Source organism: Styela clava, chromosome 12, assembly GCF_964204865.1.
Source record: "Styela clava chromosome 12, kaStyClav1.hap1.2, whole genome shotgun sequence".
Lineage (NCBI taxonomy): Eukaryota > Metazoa > Chordata > Ascidiacea > Stolidobranchia > Styelidae > Styela > Styela clava.
Genome location: NC_135261.1, coordinates 3,905,781 through 3,932,939, shown reverse-complemented (window position 1 = coordinate 3,932,939; position 27,159 = coordinate 3,905,781). Strand labels below are relative to the sequence as shown.

General features: G+C 33.3%; 2 protein-coding genes across 3 annotated transcripts; one reads left to right on the top strand and one right to left on the bottom strand.

Annotated features, from left to right (window-relative positions):
• Positions 1-563: 563 nt before the first annotated feature.
• On the top strand, positions 564-12,170 carry LOC120329942 (uncharacterized). 2 transcript variants are annotated; one of them, XM_039396743.2, is made up of 14 exons: positions 564-737; positions 1,262-1,557; positions 2,482-2,571; positions 3,219-3,412; positions 4,720-4,885; positions 5,287-5,392; positions 6,273-6,424; positions 6,896-7,054; positions 7,715-7,816; positions 8,298-8,394; positions 8,821-8,935; positions 10,012-10,137; positions 10,638-10,934; positions 11,234-12,169. In XM_039396743.2, exons 1-14 carry the CDS (start codon positions 674-676, stop codon positions 11,358-11,360), a joined length of 2,091 nt encoding a protein of 696 aa, XP_039252677.2. In that variant the 5' UTR covers positions 564-673; the 3' UTR covers positions 11,361-12,169. The 2 variants fall into 2 exon arrangements, with proteins under 2 accessions (XP_039252677.2, XP_077974892.1); XM_078118766.1 differs by lacking the exon at positions 2,482-2,571 and having other exon boundaries at positions 11,234-12,170.
• Positions 12,171-12,790: 620 nt separating this feature from the next.
• LOC120329978 (uncharacterized) lies at positions 12,791-16,504 on the bottom strand. The gene is made up of 4 exons (XM_039396784.2): positions 16,237-16,504; positions 15,358-15,420; positions 14,597-14,808; positions 12,791-13,602 (listed from the first exon to the last, which is right to left on the bottom strand). The coding sequence occupies exons 1-4, from the start codon at positions 16,502-16,504 to the stop codon at positions 13,411-13,413; spliced, it is 735 nt and encodes a 244-aa protein (XP_039252718.1). The 3' UTR covers positions 12,791-13,410.
• Positions 16,505-27,159: the final 10,655 nt, after the last annotated feature.

Below are 27,159 nucleotides of genomic sequence, written 5' to 3'. Positions count from 1 at the left end.
TTCATTCACAGTTTAGTTATAATTCCTTAGAAGTGTTTGTTTAAGAGATTCCTTGTTTGACGCAAACATTTTGCTCTCTCCGTAATGTCGTTTATCTTTGTAGGTTATTCTGGAGTTGTTACAATTAGATTGTAATATAGATGAATTAGAGAGGTAAGGAGACCTATGAAACTTCATGCAAGTATTACCTTTATGAGGAAAATTTTCATATTATTCATTATGTATTGTTAGTACAGGTTGATGTTGCTTCTCACATAGATATTTATCAGAATATAGTATTATCTAGATGTTATTCCCTAGATAAATAAGTAACCTCAATGAAAAAATAATGAAAAGTTATCCCAATATTTTTGACATAATTTTGCCCTACAGTAGGCTATCAGTGAATTTTCTTAACCTTACTAGTTTATTTTCTTTAATGGTTTTACCTGTGTTCTAATTGAAAGTTGCTTTGTCAATAAACGATTAGTTCCTTTAATTTAAGAGTAATTAATGATATGGTCTTATTCGAACCGACTTCGAAGAGACGTTAACTGAGCGTATTACTAATTGTGAAATAAAAATTTTGGGAATATAGGAATATAAGTTTGGATATTATTATTATTCATATTTGAAAATTGCCAATACAATTTTACTTGCCACTTTTAGTTATGTATAGTAACGGACGGCAAAGATGTTTGGACTAAAGTGCTATACAGTATTTTGCTTCATCGTCTATTTGGAACTTAATCATAGTTGTAAGTATTATTTGCTAGTAATTTATTATGAGAAGGACAACAAAATAAAATGAATTGGTTTATATGTTATCATATAAAATGAGTATATTGCACTCAACAGAGTAATGCAAAATAATTCGAAAAGTTGAATATTTTGTTCATCTATCAAAAATTTATCTATCTAGTTGATGTTAAATAAAAACTTAATCTCAAATCGAACACGGAAACATTAGTGCTGTCTATTGCTAAACCTTACGAATATACAAAATGATTTTTTTGAAAATGAAAAGACTTTTATAATCGAATTTATGTTCTGTGATACATTACTTCAGAAGTTCTGATAAATTCTTTTTACATTATTTGCCAATAAGAAAAAAATATTTCTGTACGCCCACTTAATTTCAACAACAACAACAACAAACAAGGATTCATCAAAAAAATCTATAGGTTCTCTTCGTATCCAATAATATATCCGAATAATTGAATAGAAACGAATTAAAAAAATAAAAATATTTAATTAATTTAATCTTGTTGTTTCTTTGTAGTGCCATGCACAATTGAAAGCGGTTTAATTGGAGCAAGTGTGTTTGAAAATGCGCCGAACGGAACTCTTGTGACAACTTTATATTTCGAAGGAAGATATGGATATGAACTACATGATATATTGCTAGATAGAGATCTGGATAATTATTTCGAGCTCAATAAAACAGACGGACTGCAAGAAGTTACAATTTATGTTAAAGACTCCACAAACATGAACAGATATCGATTTCCCATTATGCAAGGTGTCAGCTTCGCTGAAATAAATGGATACGTGGCTTGCTATGATATTTATAATCAGGTACACGTTTCAAAATAAATCTACCGCGTTTTCTTAATACAATAAAAAATTAAATATTTTTGTAACAGCAATCTTGGACCGCCTGTAAGCTTTTAATAGTACAATTAAATATCTGATAAACAAATCTCAGAATGAACTTTAGCAAAAATTCGTTTGCTAAAAGTGCAATCGATACATATACTTTTAGAATACAGAGTACCGTGTTGTAATGAGTTTCCTTAGTTTATGATTGATATTTTGTAGCTACTTACTTTGCTCCTCGCATTCAAACTGTGGGTAGTGTTTTGAACATGAGTTATTAGTCTCATCACTTAGAAACGGAACAGACGTTAAATTACGTGACTTAAGATCACTGTAGTTGGACACGTGTACATAACGATCGTTTCAATATTATGTTGTTGTTCGTGTTATTATTAATATTCTCTTTCGTCATGATGAAATCGCTTTTCTCTTCGAATACTGGACCAATTGCTTTGAAATTTTCAGTGGTCAAAGATTGATTTTTTGCCAGAAGGCTATTACTTTTACTCATTTCAAAAATTTCTGTGGAGTTCAAGAGATTCGTATTTTAGGTGTCAGAAAAATAGCGACACCTTGTGACACGTTCATATATTTAAGCACAGCTCTCTTGTATTCAGTAATGTTGCTGCTATTGATGGGGGAAAATAACCCTTTTTCTAAACTACGTAAATTTTTAGTAGGAATCGAACTCTTGACTACATGTCCATATATTTGGTCGTTTTCATTTTGTAAATTATTTCCATTAACCAAATTTGAAACATATAGTTATTGTGGAGTTGAATGGAGATTTTGAACAAATTTACTTCAGCCATAGAATGTCCTAAAATTAAGTTATTCAAAATGATGCAATTCTTAAACGTAAACCTCATCAAAATTGTCCTAATTACTTTTTTATTATTTTAGTCGATAACATGGGTTACAGGAGTACATTTGTTTTACACCAACAATTATCCATCTCAAATAACTTCACCAGGTCAGACATCACAAAGCGAGGTTAATTTTTTTCAGTAACATTGATTTTTAATATAATTTGCTCAAAGGTATTATGCCTAATAGAGAAATTCTAGGAAATTCACAAAAATTATATTTACCTTCAAAAAATAGCGATATAATAGATAACCCCCAAGAAATCGAGCACATTGTTTTACATCTACGAAAATGAAAAATATATATTTAACACTTGTAGACTTGAATTTTTATTTGTGTATGATTTTATCCAAAAATTTCATTAGTTTTGAACGTTTTGCACGAAAGTTTGGTACAATTCAGACCAGTTGTTCCTAAACGACCCACAATGGGGGTTTTAGGAATTTTTATACAATTTTTTAAGGGGGCGTGAAAAAAAATATTTATTAGATTTGATCTTGCTCGCCTTATTTTAAATATTCGAATTTGTTTATTGTTTAGATATTGCGATTGCATCCACGTACTTTCAACGTGTTTTTAAAATTGAACATACTTTTGCTTTACTGTTATTTGTAACTTACTGTTGAATAGTTATTTTTTGAAGTGGGGCGTGGTTAAGCCACTGTAATAGACACTAACTACATGGCCGGTTTTTAGGGAGGGAGGGGATTCACCTTTAGTATAAATTACATCTGGTGTATCCTTTATAAACTATTTTTTTATTATCAAAACAGAACTTCCCAATCAACACTATTTTACCTATCTACATCACCAAAACCGACAACGGTGATCCAACAACCGAAAGTTGTACTTATTCAATCACGGGTCAAACTCCAGCAGGATACTTCGATGTAGATTCGATCAGTGGAAAATTTTCTCTTCTCAAGAGTTTGAATTATACAGAATACCAAAATCACACAGTTGATATGTAAGAATTACGAGTTATATAGAGCATATATGTATATAGTATATATATTTTATGTACAAGGATTATAGAACAAATGGGGGTTCTGAACAAATGTTAATTCTAATAGGAAGTTTATATATTTACGTATAATATACCCTTACTCCATTATAGACTTTCCCTGCGACCTGCCTGATTTATGAGGTTAATAGCTTTCCATTCGAAACTTTCATATTAAACTATACGAAACCACTTCTATCTACAAAGAACTACCTGAAAATAATAATAGCAAAATAAAAAACATGCATCATTAATTTACGAGAATGAAAAGATTTATTCAACAATTGAGTTTCTGTATGTGCATGATTATACCCAGAATTTAGGGGAGTTAGTCACGATGTATGTATGTAAGAATAAATGATATATAGATAACATCGATTTTAGTCGTTGCGCAATATACAACAGTGTACGAAATTTATGGGAATATTTTTTATATTTATGATCATAAATTAATAGGGAAACTCCAATGTTTATATTCTACTTGTTTAATAGGATGTATGTAGAAACAAAACCAAATAAAAAGATTGTATTTGAGTGCATATTCATGAGAATACTAAATCATATTTTTGGACACAAACTGTATCTAAATTGTAAATTGTTTTCTAATCGTGTTGTCATTGTTGATGTTGCTGTATCATTGTTGATTTAAGAACCTTTTTTTTTTAATCAGTTAAAAATTGAGACTTTGATGTGGAATTATCTCTTGAAAGAATATTAAATTTAGATTATCTGTGAACGCGAGTAGTTTTCTGTTGCATACTAAATTTTTCTATTTTCAATTACATGTATTCTTGTGGATTACGCAGGTTAATTTTGAAAAGCTTGCGTGCTTATGTTTTCGTATGCCTGCATAAACTAAACATACCTACTTCGGTTACACATATTGGTGCACAGATGAAACTTTTACTGAGAAACCATTGTCCATCACTAGACAAATTCGCCAAATACATATTCAGGCAGTTCCCTGGTATTTTGAACTCAGCTAAATTTGTGGTAAATTATCATATCATAGAAATTCAGATTTAGATTTGAATGACTCAAAATTTTCAAGTAATAGTTCTATATCAATTTTAAAGACCAAAAAACAAATAACAGCAACAACAAAAAAGAAACAATTTAATTTTTCCCGAAATAAAATGATATTCAACTGAGAACAATTGGTTACAAATTTCAGTTATTTAATTCTAGAGTTGCTCTATAACTTTGTTTTCAAAATGCTTTCACATCAGGTATCAAAACTTTTATTTTATTTATTTTTTATTTCATTCCAGACAACTGACAAACACCGGGCCTGATAGCAACGGTGATGAAGTAGTATTTAATGATTATCAAACACTTACAATACAAATAGAAGGCTTCGATTATTCACGACCGATATTCCTTCCTTGTAATAATGTTTGCCCTCCTCTCTATACTACAAGCATGGTCACTAGTAACGTAAGATATATTTTTGTCCTAATATGTAATAATTTTTGTCATTAATAAAGTCACATTATCACAATTTCAAAATTGGCCAAGTTTTATTTTTAAAGGACGAGGCGATAGTTGAATTTGTTAGAATATATCTACAACTTCTCTTCCACGAATTTTACATCTTTTTCTATTGGAATATAAGAAATGGATTATGTATATATATATATTGATTTTTTATATTTGATGGGTCAGATTTTGAGTACAACGAATATTTCATTTTTTTTATCAATTCTTTTACCCAAATTGTATTAATAAATCATATATATTAATAAAAACCTTCAATAACCGAAACTGTGATTGAGTTTACTAAGACGAAAACCTTGTCAAAATTTAGCATCAGTGTATCAACTATTTTTTGTTTACAGACATATGATTCGCTAAATATTTTTCCTGGACCAATTATAGCGATAGACGGAGATACTGGAATAAATCAACCAATTATCTATAGCTTCGCAGACGAATTTACCTCAGGTAATACAGTCAATAAATGTATAGTCAGTCATTGGCTAATTTTGACTTGCTTGGTGATCCAAACTTGATAGTACTGATGTTTAATATATGAAATTGGAAATATGACGGGGAATGATAAAGCCATTTTAAGTACAGAGTGTATGCTTCGCTAACGAAATTTTAAAAACTTATATTCTGATCTTGGTTTGTACTATCCTCAACGCTTGCCAAGCCCCGACGTATCAAATAGAATAGATTATGACAAACTGTAGAGCAGTGCTCTTGAACCGGGTATACGGTATACCCAAGTGTATACCGGACCGTGAGTTGGGTATACAACTGATAAAGAGTATACGAAGGGCCTACAGCCTAGGTCAGGGATTTTAATATAATAAATTATAAAAATATTCAAGCGGAGACAACAATGCAAACGCGGCGCACGTGAAATATAAAATGTCATTAACGTAAAGAACCGACCTGAGTTCATTGTTACATCACAAGTTATATAGATAATGCGATCACGTGTCTGGGTTGGTGATTTCGGTTGCCATGCACTTCGTTTGATTTACGTTGAACATTATTCAAATTTACAACTTGCGGACCCTAGTCTATTAGATTGCATGATGATATTGCAGTACAATATATGCTTAAAATTTAATTTTTATTTAAGCCTTAAATAAACATGTGTATTTGTAAGGTATACAGAGTTCTTGAAAAATGGGGAAGTGAATGGGTAGCATTCTCCTCCGCTGGCGAATAGAGTTATATTTTGGGTTCATGAATCATGCATCAGAATTATGTCAAGCGCGTCGTGTTAATGTAGCTTGATTCACAGGTTGGTTGGTTACTATTAAAATAAGATCTCATGTATAAGCACCTAATTAAATATTCACACATTCAGAAAGTGAGACATTTTATTCTCATTTTGTCATTGACGAGGTGTACGGACAAGTCAGTGTAATACAGCCAATACTCTCAGCTTCTTTGATAACTCTAACTGTTAAAGCAGAACAGACTGATAATCCCGATCGATACTCAGTTGCTTACCTACAGGTTAGTTTCTGATTTCATATAAATTAGATTGTTGGACTTAGCATAGAAACAGAAATTTTTTTTTTCAAAACAATCTGTAATTCTGACATTGAGTTACGTGTAAATAAATGGTTTGTTGGCTGTGAATATTTACTTAGTATTTAGTTTACTATTTCCTCCAAGTTTGATTCATCGCTCGCTTGAAATTCGAAAAAAATTGGGCTATTTTTAAAGTAAATTTGCTAAAAACTATTTTATGTTATTTTAAGCATAATAACTATTGTGCCAATCGCTTTAATTATTAGGATGAAATGTTTTTTGGAGCGTCGCTGTTTTTTGTTAATTTGCCCTAAATATAGTTATGGATGACCGATAATTATCATACTTGTAGATAACATAACCTTTTCCATTTTGTCCATTACCCACCTAGCAACTATTTACAAACATCTTCACAATATTAATTAAAAATTGAACAATCTTCGTTTTGTTCAGGTTACAGTTTTAAATAAAGACGAATATCCTCCAGCATTTCTACCAGACATATACGAAGGTGACGTTGTTGACGATGGAAGCCAAATTTTATTTGTGTATGAAAAAGATAGCAATACTTTGATCCATATAAATGTAATAGACGAAGACAATGATCCTAATGTGAGAATTTTTTTCTATATCAACATTGAAGTACTAATCAAGAAATACACATGGGAACAATTTTTGAATTATAAAGTGTCGAAAGCTGTTTCTTTTTTAATTTTGCAAGATTTTACCCCGGACAGATTCTGCACAACCCGTCACTGCTCAGGGGTACATTCCTCCTTTCAAGGGGCACATAAAATTGAGTCTAACAACTAATCTTCACATAACTTCAAATCTTCCTTAAAATATTTTATCACCTGAAGGTAATATTTGAAGCCTCGTATATACTCTCAACTCTTTTGAAAGTAATAATTTCACCGCATCTAATTTTCAACTACAATAACTACTAAGTCTACATTCGCGGTTCACATTACCTATTTCGTCCAGTCACAGCACGCAAGATATTTTTGTGGATACGCAAGCGAATTATACCTTTCTCGAGGGGTACATATTGACATCGAGTTTGACAAATCCTGAGTTTGATCTATCTTATAGAAATACTTACGCTTTGAGTAAAGCAAGATTTTGAGAGGATATTATTTGACTTTAAAATTTGCATTTCTATCCAGAGGGACTAAAATATGTGGGGCATGATATGACCACGAGACTGTCAAATCAGCGACCTAAATATATGTTTATGCAATCTCAAGTAAATAAATAGTTTTTTTTGTTTAGGCTATATTGATGATGGAAATGTCTGCAGCAACACCGTTTAAAATCACCCCGGACGGAAAAGTTTATGTCGAAAATGATCAAATAAACTTTAACCAAAAGACTGTGAGTCCAACCATAGGAGTTATGTGGATTTTACAGATTTATTTTTTAATATAACTTAATAATTCAATTTTAATAACTATGTAGCAATCATTTTCTATTACAAAATTTCAATTTTCGGGTATTCCAGTCTTGGATTCGAGCAATACGATTCACATATGGCTTCGCAACAATCGACCATGATCATCAGGCACGATTACTACCTACTATAGACATTTTTGAAACAATATATTGCTTAATTTCAATATTCTAGGATTTGAAATTGCACTTCAAGAAGGAGGCAGTTTTTAATTTAATTTTAATTAAGGAGTTCATTTATTGTAAACAAACAGCTTAATAATGTTCAACGGTTTATTCTTATTTGGTCTATTGTATGGCGTTATTGAAGTAAGAAATTATAAGTCAAAATTCGCCAATGTATATACATTAGAAATACCAGGGGAAATTTTTCACAACAAATTCCTCTTTTATTCATGTGCTGCAGTACGAGTTTCAAGTTACAGCAAAAAATATGGACCCTGACATTGCCGATGACAACAGATATAGCACTCAGCCAGCCACGGTTACAGTATGGATACGAGGTAACCTTTAAATTTGGTACCGTCCCTCAATATTGCAATATTTATTTTATAATTTTTATCCCAATGCGCGCCATTTGGTGTATACTGACAAGTATAGCCTCACCAAATTATCAAGTTGTTGGACATTTGGAACCATATGTTTTTGTTACGTACCAGAACTTGCCTAATTTTAGCCTTGTTCGATGTCCTATGACTAACGAGAGAACTATTGTTGCGCAGTATTTGATGGAAGAAACTCTTATATTAGGCTATTTCAAGAAAAGTTTTCAGCCAATGTACTCCGTTGTCTGGGGTCCCTTGGCCCCATATTTATTTGATCAGCTTTGTAAATAATTAACTATGTCCATAGATACGTTGGATCGTATTGACTTTTTGTATCAAAATAGAATTTAATTACTGTTTATAACTAGATTGCTTATATTTAAGATCCAGAACCAGAATCAAAGAAAACTGTGACTTTAAAAACTTTTTGGATTACAACTGGAATACTGTTGCTTATTCTACTAGTTACAATACTTGTAATCGTCATATATTTTATAAGGTATTTCGATTTCATCTTTGATTAATTAATTAATTTCGATGTATCTTGTATTCGTAAATGTTTCATCGTTTACATTATTTTGCCTTCTCTTCTGGTCTGTTTCAACATTCTGAATGACTTTGTAAGATATTTAATATGGTGCAGCGACATAATGTGCATCGACATAATCCATTCAAAAGAGTGATTCCCCCTCGTCAACGTCAATTAAATTTTTGACAAAATGTTTGATTTCAATCTTGCGTTACTGGGTATTTATCTACATTATAATTAGACACGGAGTGTACATATAGATCGTTTTTTTTTTATCGGAATTGGTTTTGTTAGAATTTTCTTCTTGACCGATTGCCCTAAAATTTTGAGTGGTTATCGATTTGTCTTTTTTCGCGAGAAAGCTATGAGTTTTATTTATTACTAAAATGTCTATGAACCCTATTCAATCTGATATTTTATCCAAATATTCGCTACATTTTTTTTCATTCGTTGGAACATGGTTTATAATTCGCCATTTGTGACTGCTGTCTAGATTTTGCAAAATCTTGTGAATTTTACCAAGTTGGAAGGTTCTCGATATCAATGACGCACTGTTGGTCTCGGTACGGAAAGTTACTGTATAAGGTGAAGCAAAATTGCTTTGAAATTTTCCGTGGTTGAGGATTTTTGTGTGCGTTGACGTCGTCAAATTGAAAATTGCGCACCGTGCATTGTTTCCGTTAAATTCTCTCGCAGTTTTAAATTTTACGGTGTTGGAAGTAGAAGTCGGATTTGAAGACATTGAATGGTGATTAAAAATAAAATTTTGTGAAATAACTCTAAAATTAAATAACAATTCATTGAAGAACGGTTGAATACGGAGGGTTTTTCCTAACGGCGATAATTATTTTTTTTTGCAGTTAGGATCTAGAATCGTTGTCGAAAGTATAATCAACACGCAGTCGAGAGTTGTAGTTCAAGTCTCATTTTTTTTTTTTGAATCAGGATTCGAAATATCTACTCGCCTACTTAATTTATTTGTTAAGACAACGAACTTATTTTTGAGTAGAGTTAAACGTTGCATTAAAACTTAATCACTATTTAAGGACAACATGTATGAAGAACAAAAATAAAACTAAGAAACCTCAACAACAGACTTCTCAACTTTCACCAATTGAGGCAAAAATGAAATTGAGGCCGAGAGCAACTTTGCCAACAGAAGCAAAAAAATTGTGAGAAAAACAATTATATGCAGTTTGTTATTAAAAGTGCAGTTACCAAAATTTGTGTACTTAATGCTATTATTGGGTATACAAAATTTATTGACCAGACTTGAGTTGCATTGAAGTCATTATTCGTCAAATGCTAAAATAATCTAACCGCCAGGGAGACTTAGTTCAGTGATGGACTCGACTGAAGACTCTGATGACTCTTCACACGACTTTTAACATAGACCGTTTATCAAAACTCAAATTTACTAGAGTCATTTAAAAAACATGTCTCTGACTCGTACCTCACCAACCACCAGTAAAACTCCCTCATTGATCACTGATCAGATTCGACTTCGGAATTACCTTGTCTCAAAATTGGGGTGATACGTGACACGAGTTGACTCGTAACTTCATTCAGTGGTATATATCACATGTGATGCACAACAATCTAAAATCTATTTTGATCACTTTAAGTCACCGAATAAAATTTGATACAATAATATTTGTATTATTCACTTCAGGAGAAAACGTGAATATCGACGGGAGCCAACAAGGGATATAGATTTAAATTCTTCTACACCTTCCAATGATATAGACGCAGAATCAAGACCTGAAGAAGCGCGAACGCGAGCACGAAACGTTGGAGGAAAACGAAACAATGTGGAGCAAATAACACAAGTCCCTCCGCGTCCAATTAAACCGTTGCCGGGAATGCAAATTCACAGGCCAAGTGATGTTCCGTTATCAGATTATACTAATACACGCCAAACGATGTCAGCAGGTCATTATAATAACTCATTCGACACAATTTCAAATGGGTAAGAATGTTTATTTATTTGCAAATATTACAAATTTTTCATTCAAGCAAAGTATTTTTGCACATAAGGAAATATAAATGAATCCCATGCCTTAACCTCAACCAGAGGGAGATTCCGGTCCTTCGAAATATGTAAAAGTAGCTCCTACAGTGTCTGCTTGTGTAAATCTTTGTTCGAAGCTGACAGCATTGATATGTTTTATGAAAACCATACAAAATATCAGTACAATTGTAACCTTACCAAGAATTGACCCTGAAATATCCAGCTTGTGAATAATTTTGGTTCTTTTCTTTTCACAGCTCGGATTACGAACCACCTTTTCCCGCTGCTGATCACAATGTTAATTCACGCAACTCACCTAACAAAGCGACTCTTAATCTATACAATAACAAACGGCAAGAGCAAGTTTATGAAGTGACCATTTAAAATCTCGCAATGAAACAAGATTTGAGCTAGAAAGCGGGTTCATTTGACCCCCGATCATTTGAAAAAAAACTCTAATTTCAGAAAATATAGACTTCCCTTCAATTTAAAGCGTGACTGCGTGACTCCAACTTCTGATACCGACTTATGAAATAAATAGAAGTACCCCAAAATATATGGACTCTTTAGTGGTCTTAGTTAAACAGTTCGACTCCAATAATAACTTTTTTAAGGGTAGCGAAATTAAACATAGATTCCACTCCTATGACTCTTGCCCTAAATCCGGTACCAATGTCAGAGGAAAGCTCCAATAACCTACTCGGGGTCCACACAGCCCAGCGGTGTACCTATTTTCATGGTTATCACGATTAAACTTTATGTCATTTTCTTATTGGACACGTTAGTGGACATAACGATCGTTTTGCATTCTATGCTGACACTCTTCTTCTTGTTCTTATTTGTATTTTTCTTGGCATCGTTATGAAAAATCGCTTTTCTCATTGATTACATTTATCACCATTTTCTTTGAAATTTTTTGTGAGTAAGGATTATATTTTTTGCTCGAAGGCCATTACTTTTATTTATTTCAAATATTCCGGTGAGCTGAATGGGATTCGTTTTTTCGTATGCTTTGACGTCATCCGAATTTACCACTAGGTGGCGCTGCGTGTCTATATTTTCATGATTATCATGATTAAACTCCATGTCATTTTCCCGTTTTCTCTCTATTTTCCCCAATTTTCGTATTTTTTTTATTTTTGTATATTATGGATAAACTAAATGGAATAATTCTAGAGTTTTTAAGATTATGATTAAACGCGTGTAACGCTGCCGAAAATATCTGCTAATAATGAAACATTGGGTGGGAATTGTATTAACTTTATACAACTTTACGCAAAAAAATCTCGACAATAAGACAACGGTGCTGATGAGAGTGTTTTAGGCGACACAAGGCGGACTAGAAGATATTATGTCTATTCTTAAGACATATATCTCAGTTGCTAGGAATACTTGGGAGATGTAAAACTCTAGAAAATCCAATTTTGCTTCAATTGAGCGTTTTATTTAAAACAGTTTTATTAACCATTTACCGTTTAGTTTTTAGCCAATATAGCGCAAAGATCCGAGGAGAAATGTATAGTTCTGAGCTCGAGTTTGTTAAGTGAGGTATTTTATCAATTCCCAAAAGTTTTATTGTTTTTTTCTATCCAGAATGTGAGCGGATTCATATTGTGTTGTTATTGATAGAGAGAATAATATAACGTGTGCATGAGCGGAATATCCTAACGGTTAAAGCATTAGAGTAAACTTTTGCTGATGATTTCGTTTCTGCAAGACTAACTACTTATCCTTCTTCTATGCTTTTGTGACGGAGGATCCGTATGCATATAATGCAAGGATGCTGTAGCAAGAGTAAGAGTAACTATCGAGAGTCTTGCTGCACACTAACACAAATATATTTATGTAACGTTTCGTCTGTCCAAGGTCAGACTTCTTCAGACATACATAGTTCAATTATAGCAAGAAAAGCGGTTACATACATTTGTTGGCATTTCTGGGTGCACATCTCGTGGCCAATTCTCATGCTCAACCACCACACACTGGTTGTAATAATCTGAGAAAGCAATACCGAGCACAAAGAATTCTGGTCTTTACATGTTGTGAGATAACAATGTAAGATTATCAAGGCCTCAATTCGTGGCAAAAAAATATAGCAGACAAAACAATTGTATTAAGTGCTTAATTAGCTCAGTAAAAAGACTATATACGATTCTAATGGCAAATAAGCCAAGTATTACAATGTTTTTAAAATAAAAGAATTGTTCCAGATACACTTATGACATATTGAGTTACAGAATGTGAACGTTGCATTATTTAGTTTTCTACGCTACGCTACGTTAGGTCTAACGAATAAGGCATCCTGACGCAAACTGATTGTTTAGAAGCAGTGATATCACACTAATACACAAACATGACATGCAAAATATGTTCACATGCTTGGAGAAGTTATATTGAGCAAATAGTCATCACAACAGAGTTCTTTAGTTCGTGGCTAGATTTCACACAAAATTCCATTCACGACTTTGTCCGGGTAGAAATCCCACATTCCAACTGAACGACTTTCAGGATTTGAATAAACTTTAAATAAGACAGCGGTTCTCTCGGAAATTCTAGTTGGGTATCGTGAAGCCCAACGTACATATGTTGCATTCGTTTTATCGGATAAAACTAATCGAGCTGGGGGCTGAAATATAAATTATAAAAATTTCACATATTTTTAGATATAATACTGTTAAAAATTGACATAACCGTACGAAAAAGTTTAAATATAAATTTCGCAAAAAATCGGTTTGTTGAATGGTTATTTGGTAGATTTGAAAAAAATAAAAAATAAAATTGATAGACTTTTGGATCACTTAGAATAGTTATCCTCATTCTTGCTATAGAATCCTTGCGTTATATGCATACAAATCGGTTGGTGCAAAAGCATAGGAACAGGACAAGTAGTTGGTCCCATCAAATCCAATCAGCAGAAGAAAAGATATGAAAGAATTTTTTTTTATTTATCCTTGAATGAAAAAGGTCAATAAGACAAAATACGTGGCCTCTAGTTACTTTTTATGTTCAAGAATGTGAATAACTGAGAGTTTATCGTCCTAGTTCGGGGTTTCTCTAAATTTATTCTCGCTTTTACTTCTTAGCAAATTTGTAAGGTGAAATTTTTTTCTCAAAATGTGTATACTATAAAAGTTTTCCTTGAGTGAATTGTGTAAATGGGCACCATGGTAGAAGATTTCTCTGTATCGGAAGCACTATGTTTTATAATATTAATAACCTTTTATTGCTTGCTTAAGTTAGTAGTTTTGGGTAGATCTTCCGAATCGCGAGTACATGGCCAAGCCAATTACTGAGCTAAATCTCGCACGCAGTTATCTCGGTACGAGTCTGGGACATTGGGTAAATGATGAAAATCAACTAAAGGGTGATCCTAATCACGAGTCGAGTCTACCATTGAGCTAAGTCTCACTGGCGGTAAAGTTATGTACAATTCCGAATCATTTCACTGAGATTACTTTAGTCACTTCGAGTCTTCCTGTCAAGTCCCCCCGACAGTGTTAATTAGGCAGGCAAAAACACTGCAAGAAGTCTTCGATGCTCCATGTCACCAAGTCTAAATTTACGTCTAATGCGCTTAATATCTCAATGGCATTCACTTTAATTATATTTCTATTATATACCTGTCGTTCGTAATCCATTCCAGTCCAAAAACCTTCGCCCTCTCTTTGTATCACAGGAATGAGATATTTAATGACCATGTTAAAATGCGTTGCATCACGTATGTGAGCTGCTTCTCCACCGATTATTTTGCAAAGCATACGCCCTTCTATTGCGGTCACTGAATGTTTAATCACCCAATAGCATCTGTCTTTGTATTTTACTGGGCATAAGGCTGTAAAAAAATATATAATTGTTTGACGTCGTTCTGAATTGACATGTACAAAACGTATGTTAACGCTTTTGGCATTATTTAGTGTTACAATATCGTGGTCGTTAATTTTCAACAGTTTGCGCTTCGAATAAGGTGGTAGGCACTAAGTTTTAACTTGAGATAATTTACTTGAGCTGCCAACGATGCCAAGCACGATTAACAAGTTCATAGCGTCCATAAACACCTTTGTAATTAAAGTATATATATATCGGGAATAGAAACATCGACGAACCTCTCAAGTATTTAGTGCTGTAGCTTCCGGCACTTCAATGGTTGCCTTATCGTACTGACTGCTTCATTATTGCGTCAAGCAGCGTTTACTGAACATTAGCAATGCGTCATATTTGTATACAGTATCAGAAGCTCTTGGCATTACGGTGCTCGCCGTACCTCGCTCAGGGATCAAGTAATTTTCTTCTGATTAAGAGCGCATAACCTTCCTTCAAGCATTTATATAAATATATAAAATAAAATATTGTAAGGAAAGAATATTCATTTTCCTCGATTTACCTCCCACTAGTTTATTGTAGAGTGCCATATTTGTCTTCAGTGAGGAAATCTCGTCTTCAAGGGCTAAAATATAAAATAAACATGAATTATATAAGTGCATTATATAATTATTGGAAGAAATATTTTAGCATAACTTAAATCAGATATTAAGACTTTATGGGAACTTTTCATATATCTCTTATTTAGATGTATATAATTGTATTTGAATATCGCGAAAGTGGCGTTTATACCAATGCAGATAGCCAGGCAAATACATAACTTCGTTTTGTAAGTTTCATATAATTTTACAGCTAGTAGCAAGATTTCTATCATCCCCTGAATTTAAAAATATCCCATGAAAATACAATACTAGGGAGAATACTAGTTTATATCATAAGTTTGAAAACCATCCAATTTTTGGCCTTCTGTCTTACATGGGGTTTACAAGCTTTCACGATTTTTTCAATGTTTGTTGTATTTCTTGTCATAAAGTCATTAAGAATAGTTTTGTAGATTTCTCATTGTTACACTTACAACCCACTTTATCACACCCTGAATGGGGCATTGAATTTGTGCCCGAGATTTCAAACCGCCGATGGCAACATAGTCAATTCAACGCTTTTAACAAGCATATATCGTACCAATTATGCGGCTAGTGTCTGTTAGTGCAGCGAGGTTTTTCTATACCAAAATCCTCTTTATATTCAGTAACACGGCTTTCTGGGACGTGAGATCAAAGTGGCTTCGAGCTTGTGAGCGGGGGTGTTGGGAATGAATGGTGCATAGTACATACTATAATTCACATGTAAAACTTACTACAAAATAGAATCTGTTCACAAAATTGCTCATTGCTCTTTCTTACTTTTCTCTTGCTAAACCTAACAGCTGTTATAAGCTTACCTTCAAATTTTTCTTGGATCATTATTGAAATTATTTCGTAGTTAATCACACCGGGCTTTCCTCGCGGTCCTGGAGGTCCAGCAGGCCCCGCTTTGCCAATCCTCGCCATTTGCGTGGTGTGAACTTGGCTCGCTGATGTGTCACCTCCTTCTCGGATGTTGCAGTACTCGTTAACTTGTTGGGCTAGGTAAGCTAATTGGAAACTCTGTTGGCCATAGGCTAACAATGCACAACAGAATAAAATTAACAAACAGACGGAAAACCTCATTTCAACTCTGTAATCAAAATAAAAACAAAGAGAACTCCGACTTTATTGAATGAATTGAATAGATATATTTTAAAATAGATGCTACATATGTTTGCTCCAAACAATAGGAAATTCTTTGCAGAAGATAAGCCGCTATTAAGTCACATCATGTCTCAATCGTTACTTTCTTGAGTTTCAGTATCTCTTGGAATTTCAGTGATCTTCCGCAACTTTGCTCAGAAATCATTCTCTTCTACTCTCAACTTTCAGTCTGAGTAGGTTGTACTGTATGTGTAAAATCTCGTTACAGTATGTTTTGACATTTGATTCTTGCTCATTGTGGTGGCGTGAAGTAAACGCAAAAGATTGACTGACAAATTACTTATTCAATCGAGTATGAGACTTGTAGTTGTTGGCAAGCTCGTCGCCATTGCATGTAGCTTTGGAACGATGCTCAAATATTCACTTTAATTGAATTAAGTATACTTTGAAAAACTTGTTTTTACATGTTCAAACATCAACATACTTGTACTGTTCTTCAAATAAATCAATTCAATTTTATTTTCCTAGTGCAGAATCTCGTTTGGAACGCAAAGCGTAAAATCGGCGTATACCAAAGCTCAAAGAAACTTGCAATTCTTTCAAAATAGGCGACAGCGTTTCACGACCTCACATTTTTTCAAGTAAATATAATTCTTCATACTGTGCGGCAAATATTTTCGAATTTTGCATTTCAAACACTCAACGCAAAAAAGCCCCGGGCTATGATTAAATCTGTTTTGTGTTGTCCATTATTTTAAGATGCAAAGTTCAAAAACGTACGATCCACATAACAATTATTATAGTTGTATTTTCTATGCATGTATCCAAACAAAGACGCGGACGAACTTGAGCAAAAGTAAGTTGTATCTTACTATGCAAATCTTGCTCTGATAACAATACTAATAAACTTCAGCGAGTGTTTAAGTTTAAAATCTTTGATTAATCAGGATCAAATGAAATCAGGTTATAGCCTAATTTTGAACGGCTTAACAGCTTCAAATAACATAGAATGAACTATCATAGTTTTATAAAAAAAAAAATCAGCACTAGGTTCATTATTATGTCGATTATAATAAATACATAAATCGGGAGGTTCATATTTATAAAAAATCCTAAGAATTACGCAAATTATAAATATCGATTGCAATGTAAAATTAAATATGTCGTTTTTAGACAAAAATGGGTATAGGAAGGCAAAATTAGCAATTTCGCTTGTGTTTTATATCGATTATCACAATTCTAAAATTCGAAAATATCGTATTTTTGAATGAAACGAACTAAACGAAAACAAAGTGCAAGACTTGTCTGAATCCTAGTTGTGAATTCACAGTATAAGCACAAAATAGAATGTTCCACAAATATATCGATAGAGAACAAAGCAAACGGCAAGTCAGCCACTCAAAGCTTACCAGTACAGGACTGTAACGCAATTGTCATTTTACAAGTTATTTGTCTCAGATGCAAACTTGAATGGGTATTTGTTTGTGTTTTGCTGTTAATTCATAATACATATGGATTGAATCAGACACTTTCTCAATAAAATCAATCCGTTACTTCATCCATTATTATTTTGTTTTCTATGTAAACAAGTTCATGATAAAAATATACAAACTCTTCTTTAATATCCGGTAGATGGCGCAAAAGATTCACTTCTAAACTGAAGTTTTGGATCAAAATCCAGATGCCAATAAACAGTTAGTTTCATTGCGCCCTGTAAATTGAAGATAATACGAATGGAAGGTCATTTAAGAATTTGCTGTAACCCACTCCAAATCCAACTTTATGGCATTCAAAATCATATTCTGGCTTCGTCACTCAACTCACGAATATGCAAGTTGTGGCACTTATTTTAAGTCCGTTACCGGGTTCAAATTCATCTTGTTCTCTTGTTTTAGTTTCAAATTTCAACATTGATGTTTAACAATCTAAAAAAACGGGAATTTATGTTCTGAAGCACGAGAATATTACTCGAACTCAACGACTTTGGGAGAAACGTACTTTGTCGGCCGTATATCAAACAGAAGTTATTTAATTTCCAAATTTACTAAAGGTAAGTTAATCCAACCGGATATATAAAAATTTATTATTTACACTATGTGTGTCATTCTCCAAATGGACAAGACTTTGCATAATCTCCAATCGATACATAGACAGCTACGACATGTTATTGTTGTAAAACAGGCATTTGTCCGTGGTTATTTTTTCTTCCATCTAGAATAATGGATAACTAGGTAGTTATTTCCATATCCGAACTGGGCTGGTATCTAGAAAAAGTGCAGTAATTTGCCATTTGGTTATGTCGTCCCATCGACGGGAGGTTCATATTTATAAAAAATCCTAAGAATTACGCAAATTATAAATATCGATTGCAATGTAAAATTAAATATGTCGTTTTTAGACAAAAATGGGTATAGGAAGGCAAAATTAGCAATTTCGCTTGTGTTTTATATCGATTATCACAATTCTAAAATTCGAAAATATCGTATTTTTGAATGAAACGAACTAAACGAAAACAAAGTGCAAGACTTGTCTGAATCCTAGTTGTGAATTCACAGTATAAGCACAAAATAGAATGTTCCATAAATATATCGATAGAGAACAAAGCAAACGGCAAGTCAGCCACTCAAAGCTTACCAGTACAGGACTGTAACGCAATTGTCATTTTACAAGTTATTTGTCTCAGATGCAAACTTGAATGGGTATTTGTTTGTGTTTTGCTGTTAATTCATAATACATATGGATTGAATCAGACACTTTCTCAATAAAATCAATCCGTTACTTCATCCATTATTATTTTGTTTTCTATGTAAACAAGTTCATGATAAAAATATACAAACTCTTCTTTAATATCCGGTAGATGGCGCAAAAGATTCACTTCTAAACTGAAGTTTTGGATCAAAATCCAGATGCCAATAAACAGTTAGTTTCATTGCGCCCTGTAAATTGAAGATAATACGAATGGAAGGTCATTTAAGAATTTGCTGTAACCCACTCCAAATCCAACTTTATGGCATTCAAAATCATATTCTGGCTTCGTCACTCAACTCACGAATATGCAAGTTGTGGCACTTATTTTAAGTCCGTTACCGGGTTCAAATTCATCTTGTTCTCTTGTTTTAGTTTCAAATTTCAACATTGATGTTTAACAATCTAAAAAAACGGGAATTTATGTTCTGAAGCACGAGAATATTACTCGAACTCAACGACTTTGGGAGAAACGTACTTTGTCGGCCGTATATCAAACAGAAGTTATTTAATTTCCAAATTTACTAAAGGTAAGTTAATCCAACCGGATATATAAAAATTTATTATTTACACTATGTGTGTCATTCTCCAAATGGACAAGACTTTGCATAATCTCCAATCGATACATAGACAGCTACGACATGTTATTGTTGTAAAACAGGCATTTGTCCGTGGTTATTTTTTCTTCCATCTAGAATAATGGATAACTAGGTAGTTATTTCCATATCCGAACTGGGCTGGTATCTAGAAAAAGTGCAGTAATTTGCCATTTAGTTATGTCGTCCCATCGACTTTTCTCCGTTTTATATGAAACTAATATTTGTTTTTGTTGTGTACAAGCAACGTGCATAGGCATGAGATTCCATTACTGAGTCAAATTGACCTGCCAATACGTTCCCCAAGCATGAAGTGTGAACTGAGCTACAGATATACAGGGTGTCCATAAAATCTTGAATTTTTTAAAGATTGCAAAAGGAATTTATCGATAACATATATTATTTTGGCTCTCACAAATCTATTGAATGAAGTAAAAATTCCAAAACAATTACTGGATAAAAACCTGGTTAAGATATATTGAGATCTGACTTCCTAAAATATTGAAATTGTATAAAGACCTTATCATACCCTGATATGTTAGGAAGTTTCAATGACCTGTCAACACATTTCCCATGAGACCCTTTACAATTACTTACGGATGAAACAATGTTGGCGAACCAGAACTATACGACTGTCAACACGTAGGATTATGAAAGATCACTCAATAAATTGAAATAAAAAGTTTAATATTCCTTTTCAAAGTAAAAATTAATAACGTACTGAATAGCAAAATTATATGCACGATTAATTTACCACAGATATAGTTATTTAAATATTTCATGAGTCGATATTATTAGAAATAATAGAATGTCGCTGTCATTTTTGCTGCACTGCTGTGGGTATCATGAACCGCACCATTTATGATAAAACGTTAAAATACATGTTGTTGACTTTCGCATGAGTGCGGATGGATAGATTAAATTTGTTGACACAGCAACTGACGGTTGTAGGCAATGCAAAACCAGGAATAATAAATTGTTTCTAAAAATAAGAACTGTTATATATCGGTAGTTTATGTACAAAAGATTTTGTGGATCGAACAATCTAAAACGTTGTATAAGATAACTATAAATGTGAGAAAATAATCTCATTTCTTGTTCGTGGTATTACAGATCAAAACATTTTTTAAGAAATTTCGCTAATACATCTAACTGAAGTTTGGAACCCTAAATTTATAGTATATTCCCTCCTTCATAATATGTATTTCACACCTCCAAATCCCACTTATCACCCATGAAACAGAAGAACGTTTAATACAATATTTATTTTCAAATTAAAAATTATTAACGTACCGATTATCAAAATAATTTGCACATTTGGTATATAGCCATATTTAGGTATTTCAAACTTCATATGAGCGGGTATTATCAGAAATAAAATCATATCGCTGTCGTTGGTGTTGCGTTAGTGTGTACATATGAATAACAACATTTGTGATTAAACGCTTAAATGCGTGTTTTTCGGGTTTCGAGTGAGTTTGGGAGTCTGGCTATAGAACTTGACTATATTAGCATCGAAAGTGGATTATCAAGCAGACTTAATTAAGGTAATTACCGAACCAGGAAAAATGCTTATACAATTTACTTTGTGGAACGAATATTTAGAAACGTAGTATCTGAAAATATCAATGATTGTTACATGTTAGAATATGATCGCATTTATCGTGACACACATTAAATCTTCATGACATTGGACCAATACGTCTTCATTTTAGCTTTTTATTAAGTATTATGCATTCCCGATCCCAATAGGGAAAGGCTTATTTATACACACAGAATTGGGCTATGGGAGGCAAATTTAGGTTTTATAACAGTATACGCAATTTATTACATTTTCGGGCAGCTAGCTGTTTACATTGGGTAGTTTGGAGCCCGATATCTCTGGCTTTTAGTGCCAATAAAGTCGAACCTTAAACGCTCAGCAAAAGCTTCCGGTTTAAAGACAGTGTAAAAATAACATTGCTATGTGATAATCTCTATATGGCATTACTGATAAATTATCCATGAAATAACGTGTTCAAAATAAACAAAGAAAATTGAAATTATCCCGCACTATTATAGATGCGCTTAATATTACATCAATAAGAATAACAACATCTCTTTTTAACGGAATATCTGTGCTATTTCGTTGAACGAGAATATGTTTATCATATTTATTATTCTATTACTATCTCTTTCAAGTACCTTGTGGCAATGACCTCATATAGATAGAATATTTATCACTCTCATACTCTGTCGTTCAAGTATCCTTGTCGCAACGGCCAGATTGAAAGTAGACAAGAATAAAGTACCCTTAGTTCGATACACAATATCTTAGTAGACTTCCCACTGCAGTAACTTTACAATTTACGACAAAGGCAAATATTGAAACGAAATTATTCATTGACAAGGATATTTACAAAATGTTTTTGTTAGTCGATTTACATTTATTCAAGCATCCATTGCCCAAGTTTTGCAAACATGTTTAGACTAATAACCACATCGATATTCAAATTGGCAGTGATCTGAAGAATAGGCTATTTTTTTCTAAACAGATGTACAACTTACTTAATCCCATTCAAATTGCATGCTATACAGATCAAACAAAGGTGGGAATTTTCAATTTTGTTTTCAGATATTCTAAATGGATTTTCCCGCAGAAAATGATAGTATATTCTCAAATGAATTGGTAAATGCTGATATCACAAATTATTAAAAACAAACTCAAAAACGGGTTTTTTAAATATTTCTTATATACAATACGTGAAATTAGAATATACCTAAATTTGGAATTTTGTTAAATTCTACAAGATCTTCGCGATTTTCGCTTTTTGCACTGCAAGACTGTTTCTTTATACTAGAACAGTTTGTATTATGTCATATCAACTTCAGTCATTACACTTCCACTGGGTGGATTGCCTTGAGAAGTATCATTTCTATATACTATGCGTATATCATCACAGCGCTTATGCTTTCCTTGAAGCAAGCCTTTTCCAGAACCAGTATTAGAACATTGGACATCATGATACTGCTGGTTTCTTGCTGGAGATTTTGCAAAAGTTTGACAGAATAGTACTATCAGGAATATGAATAATACGGCGAGAGCAGTGACCATCCCTACTACCACAAATAAAGGAAAATGATCTTCAGTTGACCCAGTAGTGTCTATTAAGGGTGTGCTTTTGTTTGAGTCCGATATATCTGTTGTATTCATATCAATTATTGATCTGACATAAGTGGGTGATAGTAATGTCTCAAAAACTTTTCGTACTCGTTACAGTCAATTGTTGTTTCCGACGAGTTGAAATTTATAGCCACTGGAATGAAAGAAAAAATATTTATGTTATTTTATCAGCCTAATAATAGCATTCATCAAAGCAATAAACTATATTTAAATCTAACTTGATCAAAACTCATCGCGAGCTAGACTGGGTGTCCAGTTCGTACTGGTGGTCAATTACAAATTACAAATGGATTACAATGTATGTGAACTCGGAGGTAAAATATTTTACGAAGATCGAGAGGAATATGTCTAATTAGTGGCAATAAAATAACGGTAATCCCGTAGTATGTGAACCAATTTGGCGGACACCGGAACGTAGTATATATATATGTGTACCAGGTGGTAATGGTTAGGCCATAATTTTATTCGAATGTTCCCTATTTTAGTTCTATTACGAGTTCGGGCACTAGCCAATTGACTCCCGTAGTATATGTACCTAAACTTATGGCCTAACCCACGTATAATACTTTCCGGTATCCGCCATCTTGGTTCACATACTACGGGAGTATCAAAATAACTACAAGGTATTGCTCAAAAGAAGCATATTCTTCCAATTTAGGTTTTGAAATCATTTGGGATATTTGCTAAAATGATCATTTAAATCAGCGTTTCCCAACCTTTTTTGGTCGCGGACTATTTTACCACCGGCAAAAACCTTTGCGGACTCAAGGTGCGTTTATTGCAACCGTACCTTGTGTGAAGAAGCAATAAAACCGAACACAACAGAATTCTAACGATTTTCAAAATCGTGAATTCGCCGCAATTACGCGTTCATTTAAAGAGCCGACTTTTTTTAGTGTATAATTGGTTTTTCTGTCGCACAATATTCAATCATGACAACCACGAGAATTTAAAATGTCTTTCTATTTTAATTGAATTGTGTTTTTGGTAACTCGCGGTTGCGTCGACCTGCGACAAGATGAAAGCAACACTTCTTTGGAATGCCAGGGCAATCTGCGAACATAATAATATGAGAATATATTGCCCGATTATATTTAGTTTTGATACATATTTTTTGCAATCTTGCGAATTTGTTATCGCCGTAGGAAAAATCCTACTATCTGCTATAAATTTACAGAGAGTACAACTTGATTTGAAACTTATTAAAAATATATTTAAGTATATTAGTGAATCAAAAATACATATTCATTGCCTTGCTTCATTATTAATTAAATTGTAATCATTTCATAATCTGCAATGGTGTTGACGAAATAAAAGCAATACTATTCAGAAAATATCATGACAATCCGTGGACACAAAAATGCGTGGCAAAGAGCCCGAATATGTTTTGTTTTGATTCGTATTTTTGTGAATTCGACAAATCTGAGCTGTTCGTACAACAGTTACGGCGCTCCAGTACTGTACGTACCGATGTGGAGGCAGTAAAGCAAAGAATTCTAAGGGGAAATGCCCTGGTACGCATACTACGGTAGCACCCGAAATTTCGCGATTTGCAATGTCAAAAAATGCCGCGGACCATCATAAAACAAAACTTATGGTGTTCTCGGTTTTACTTTTAGTATTTTGTATTGCCGCTTTTCAACTTAGAAAATTCGGGTTGCCACCACCTACCAGAAAAAATTTTTTTACTCCTCGTTGTTCGAACTCGCGCGAACAACAACCATCGCGTATGTCGACTCTTGTTTTCATCGGAAATCCGCAAGTGCGTTTTGAAATCCAATCAATCGTTTGATTGAGCGACGCTCAAGTGACCTGTCGCGTCACCTGTTACCACATTTTCGAATAGTAAATTGCTATTCTAATAGTTGAATATTCGAATATATGTCCAGTTCTACTCAGTAACCAGTAATTCTTGACTCGATTAAGGTTATGTGATTAAACTTGCTTTTTATGTTTAATGTGAATTGTAACGTAAATCGTAACTGCAGATAGTTAGGTTTCGCAAAAACGTGAATTTCTGGCTTGTTGCAAACTCATTCAAACACTTCGCGGACTCATTTGAGACCACGGACTCGGTTTGGGAAACACTGATTTGAATAAATATATTAGATTGACTATACCAGAGAAAACAAGTGGTTTTTCTTTATGATCGTGAAAAATCGATCGCTAAATTTTAACAAATATTTTACTATGAAGTGAATAAAAATATATATTTTTCTTTTATCCTAGAACTTTACCAAATTGAAGAAACATGCTGAAAAATTTAGCAAATTTGCGGATCTTATAATATACGCTATACTTTTTGGACACGAACCGCATGGAATGTTTTACTAAAATGCTGTTAATTACATTTTTTTTCTTCTGGGTGCTATGGGGCTAAATATTTCACCCCAAACTTGGCTTTATTTTACTTCGCATTACTTAACATTTTTATTCCTGATTCCAGAAAACCTTGATCTGACGGTTAAAGCATTAAACTTGACTGTGGTAGCATCGCAGATTACACATTCAAATGTATAAATCTCATACCCTCAACTCAATGTAATAAACGAGGTAGGCAGTGCTGAACTAGGAAGATCCGGTACTTTTAATAATATCCTTAGATATTAGTAGCTGCTTATATATGGCCTTGTTCAAAGCGAAAGCGCATGAAAATTACATTGAACCTTCATGTCCATGCACTGGAGCATTGCTCACTTTTTTTTTTACATAAACACAAAAACGCTATTCCCTTATCGGCTTATGATAAAATTACCTTCAATTCCGCAGGATTTGATCTCTAAATTCTTGTTGCAATTGTCACAATCTTCAATAGAACATGTAATAGTAATCCCAAAATTCCATCCGATAGTTGTACGCATATGAAGAAGCTTAGTTGAATTGCAGTATACTTCGGTTTTAATATATTAAATCCTATTATGCTATTCCATGAGTATTATCTTGGGAATAGAATACATATTTTGATGCTACTATAGCGTGAGGTCAACCTCAAGCTGGTATTATAGCGTAAGGTTTACCGCAACTTGTCGTGAGATCTACATCAAGCTAGTACTATAGAGTAAGATCTACCACACTATAGCTTGAGATATATCTCAAGCTTGTATCATGGCGTACGGTCTACAACTGCATTTCCCATTTTGATAGATATCACTTATATATACATTTAATTTGGCGATTTATTGCAAGGATCTGACATCAATACTTATTCGGCAGACTTCACACTGCATCTGTGTAGGTGACACACAGCAACATGGTAGCACCCATATACCGAACGAATAAAATATTCTATAAAGCATCGTATTCGCAATACGAACCGAATTGGATCCATCAGCCCGCCTGACTCTGTTAGCACTATATCAAATATGAATTTACTGTGCAAACATCTTGAATATATTTTTAAGTACCAGATGATACTGAATACGATAAATCGATAGCAGACAAGCGTTCAAATCAATAGTCTCTATGACAAACGGCTAAACAAATATTTATTCAAATTTATCGCATAACAATGTAAACAACTTAGTTACTCAGCTAAAGATAATTACTGGAATTTAATGAGATAGAAGGAAACTTATAACTTGCCTACACGAGAAAGGATAACTCGCCTACATGAGAAAGAATAGTCCAACGACACAGATAAATTGACACACATACCTGTATGTCATGTCGCCTTCACTTGCGGTTTATCCCTAATGAGCTGTTGGTACAGCTGCCCGTCAGCAAATATCTTACATTGCAAGAGTATATGGCTCATTGTTATAGCGTTAGACCGAGTCGTATTGGTGTTGAAATTATTAATATTAGATTTGAATCCAATGCCCAAATTTAAACTAGTGATATAATAAACTGCGTTCTAATGGCTTACCCAAAAATTATCTTTCGTTTTAGTCGCTGCTTACATAAAACTATATACGGACTACGGAGCGATGGGCTGAATAACCTTATGAATAAATTATATACGAGTGAATTCAAACATTTCGGGTTGTTTGTTCCATAATAAAATAAGTGAATATAATTTTCTAAATTCTTGTTAATGGTAAAGCACAGGCATTAAAGTTGATGATTCCAAAACAGGGATTGTATGTTGTTTGCGATTCCATCACATTGGTTAATCTAGTAAGTCATACCAC

What these genes read in the sequence shown, in the direction of transcription:
- LOC120329942 (XM_039396743.2), top strand. Translation starts at nt 674, where the DNA reads ATGTTTGGACTAAAGTGCTATACAGTATTTTGCTTCATCGTCTATTTG. An exon ending in CAAAATCACACAGTTGATAT is followed by an intron (nt 3,413 to 4,719) that starts GTAAGAATTACG and finishes ATTTCATTCCAG; the next exon opens with ACAACTGACAAACACCGGGC. An exon ending in GGTTACAGTATGGATACGAG is followed by an intron (nt 8,395 to 8,820) that starts GTAACCTTTAAA and finishes CTTATATTTAAG; the next exon opens with ATCCAGAACCAGAATCAAAG.
- LOC120329978 (XM_039396784.2), bottom strand. Translation starts at nt 16,504, where the DNA reads ATGAGGTTTTCCGTCTGTTTGTTAATTTTATTCTGTTGTGCATTGTTA. An exon ending in CTACAATAAACTAGTGGGAG is followed by an intron (nt 14,809 to 15,357) that starts GTAAATCGAGGA and finishes ATTTTTTTACAG; the next exon opens with CCTTATGCCCAGTAAAATAC. An exon ending in GAATGGATTACGAACGACAG is followed by an intron (nt 13,603 to 14,596) that starts GTATATAATAGA and finishes TTTATATTTCAG; the next exon opens with CCCCCAGCTCGATTAGTTTT.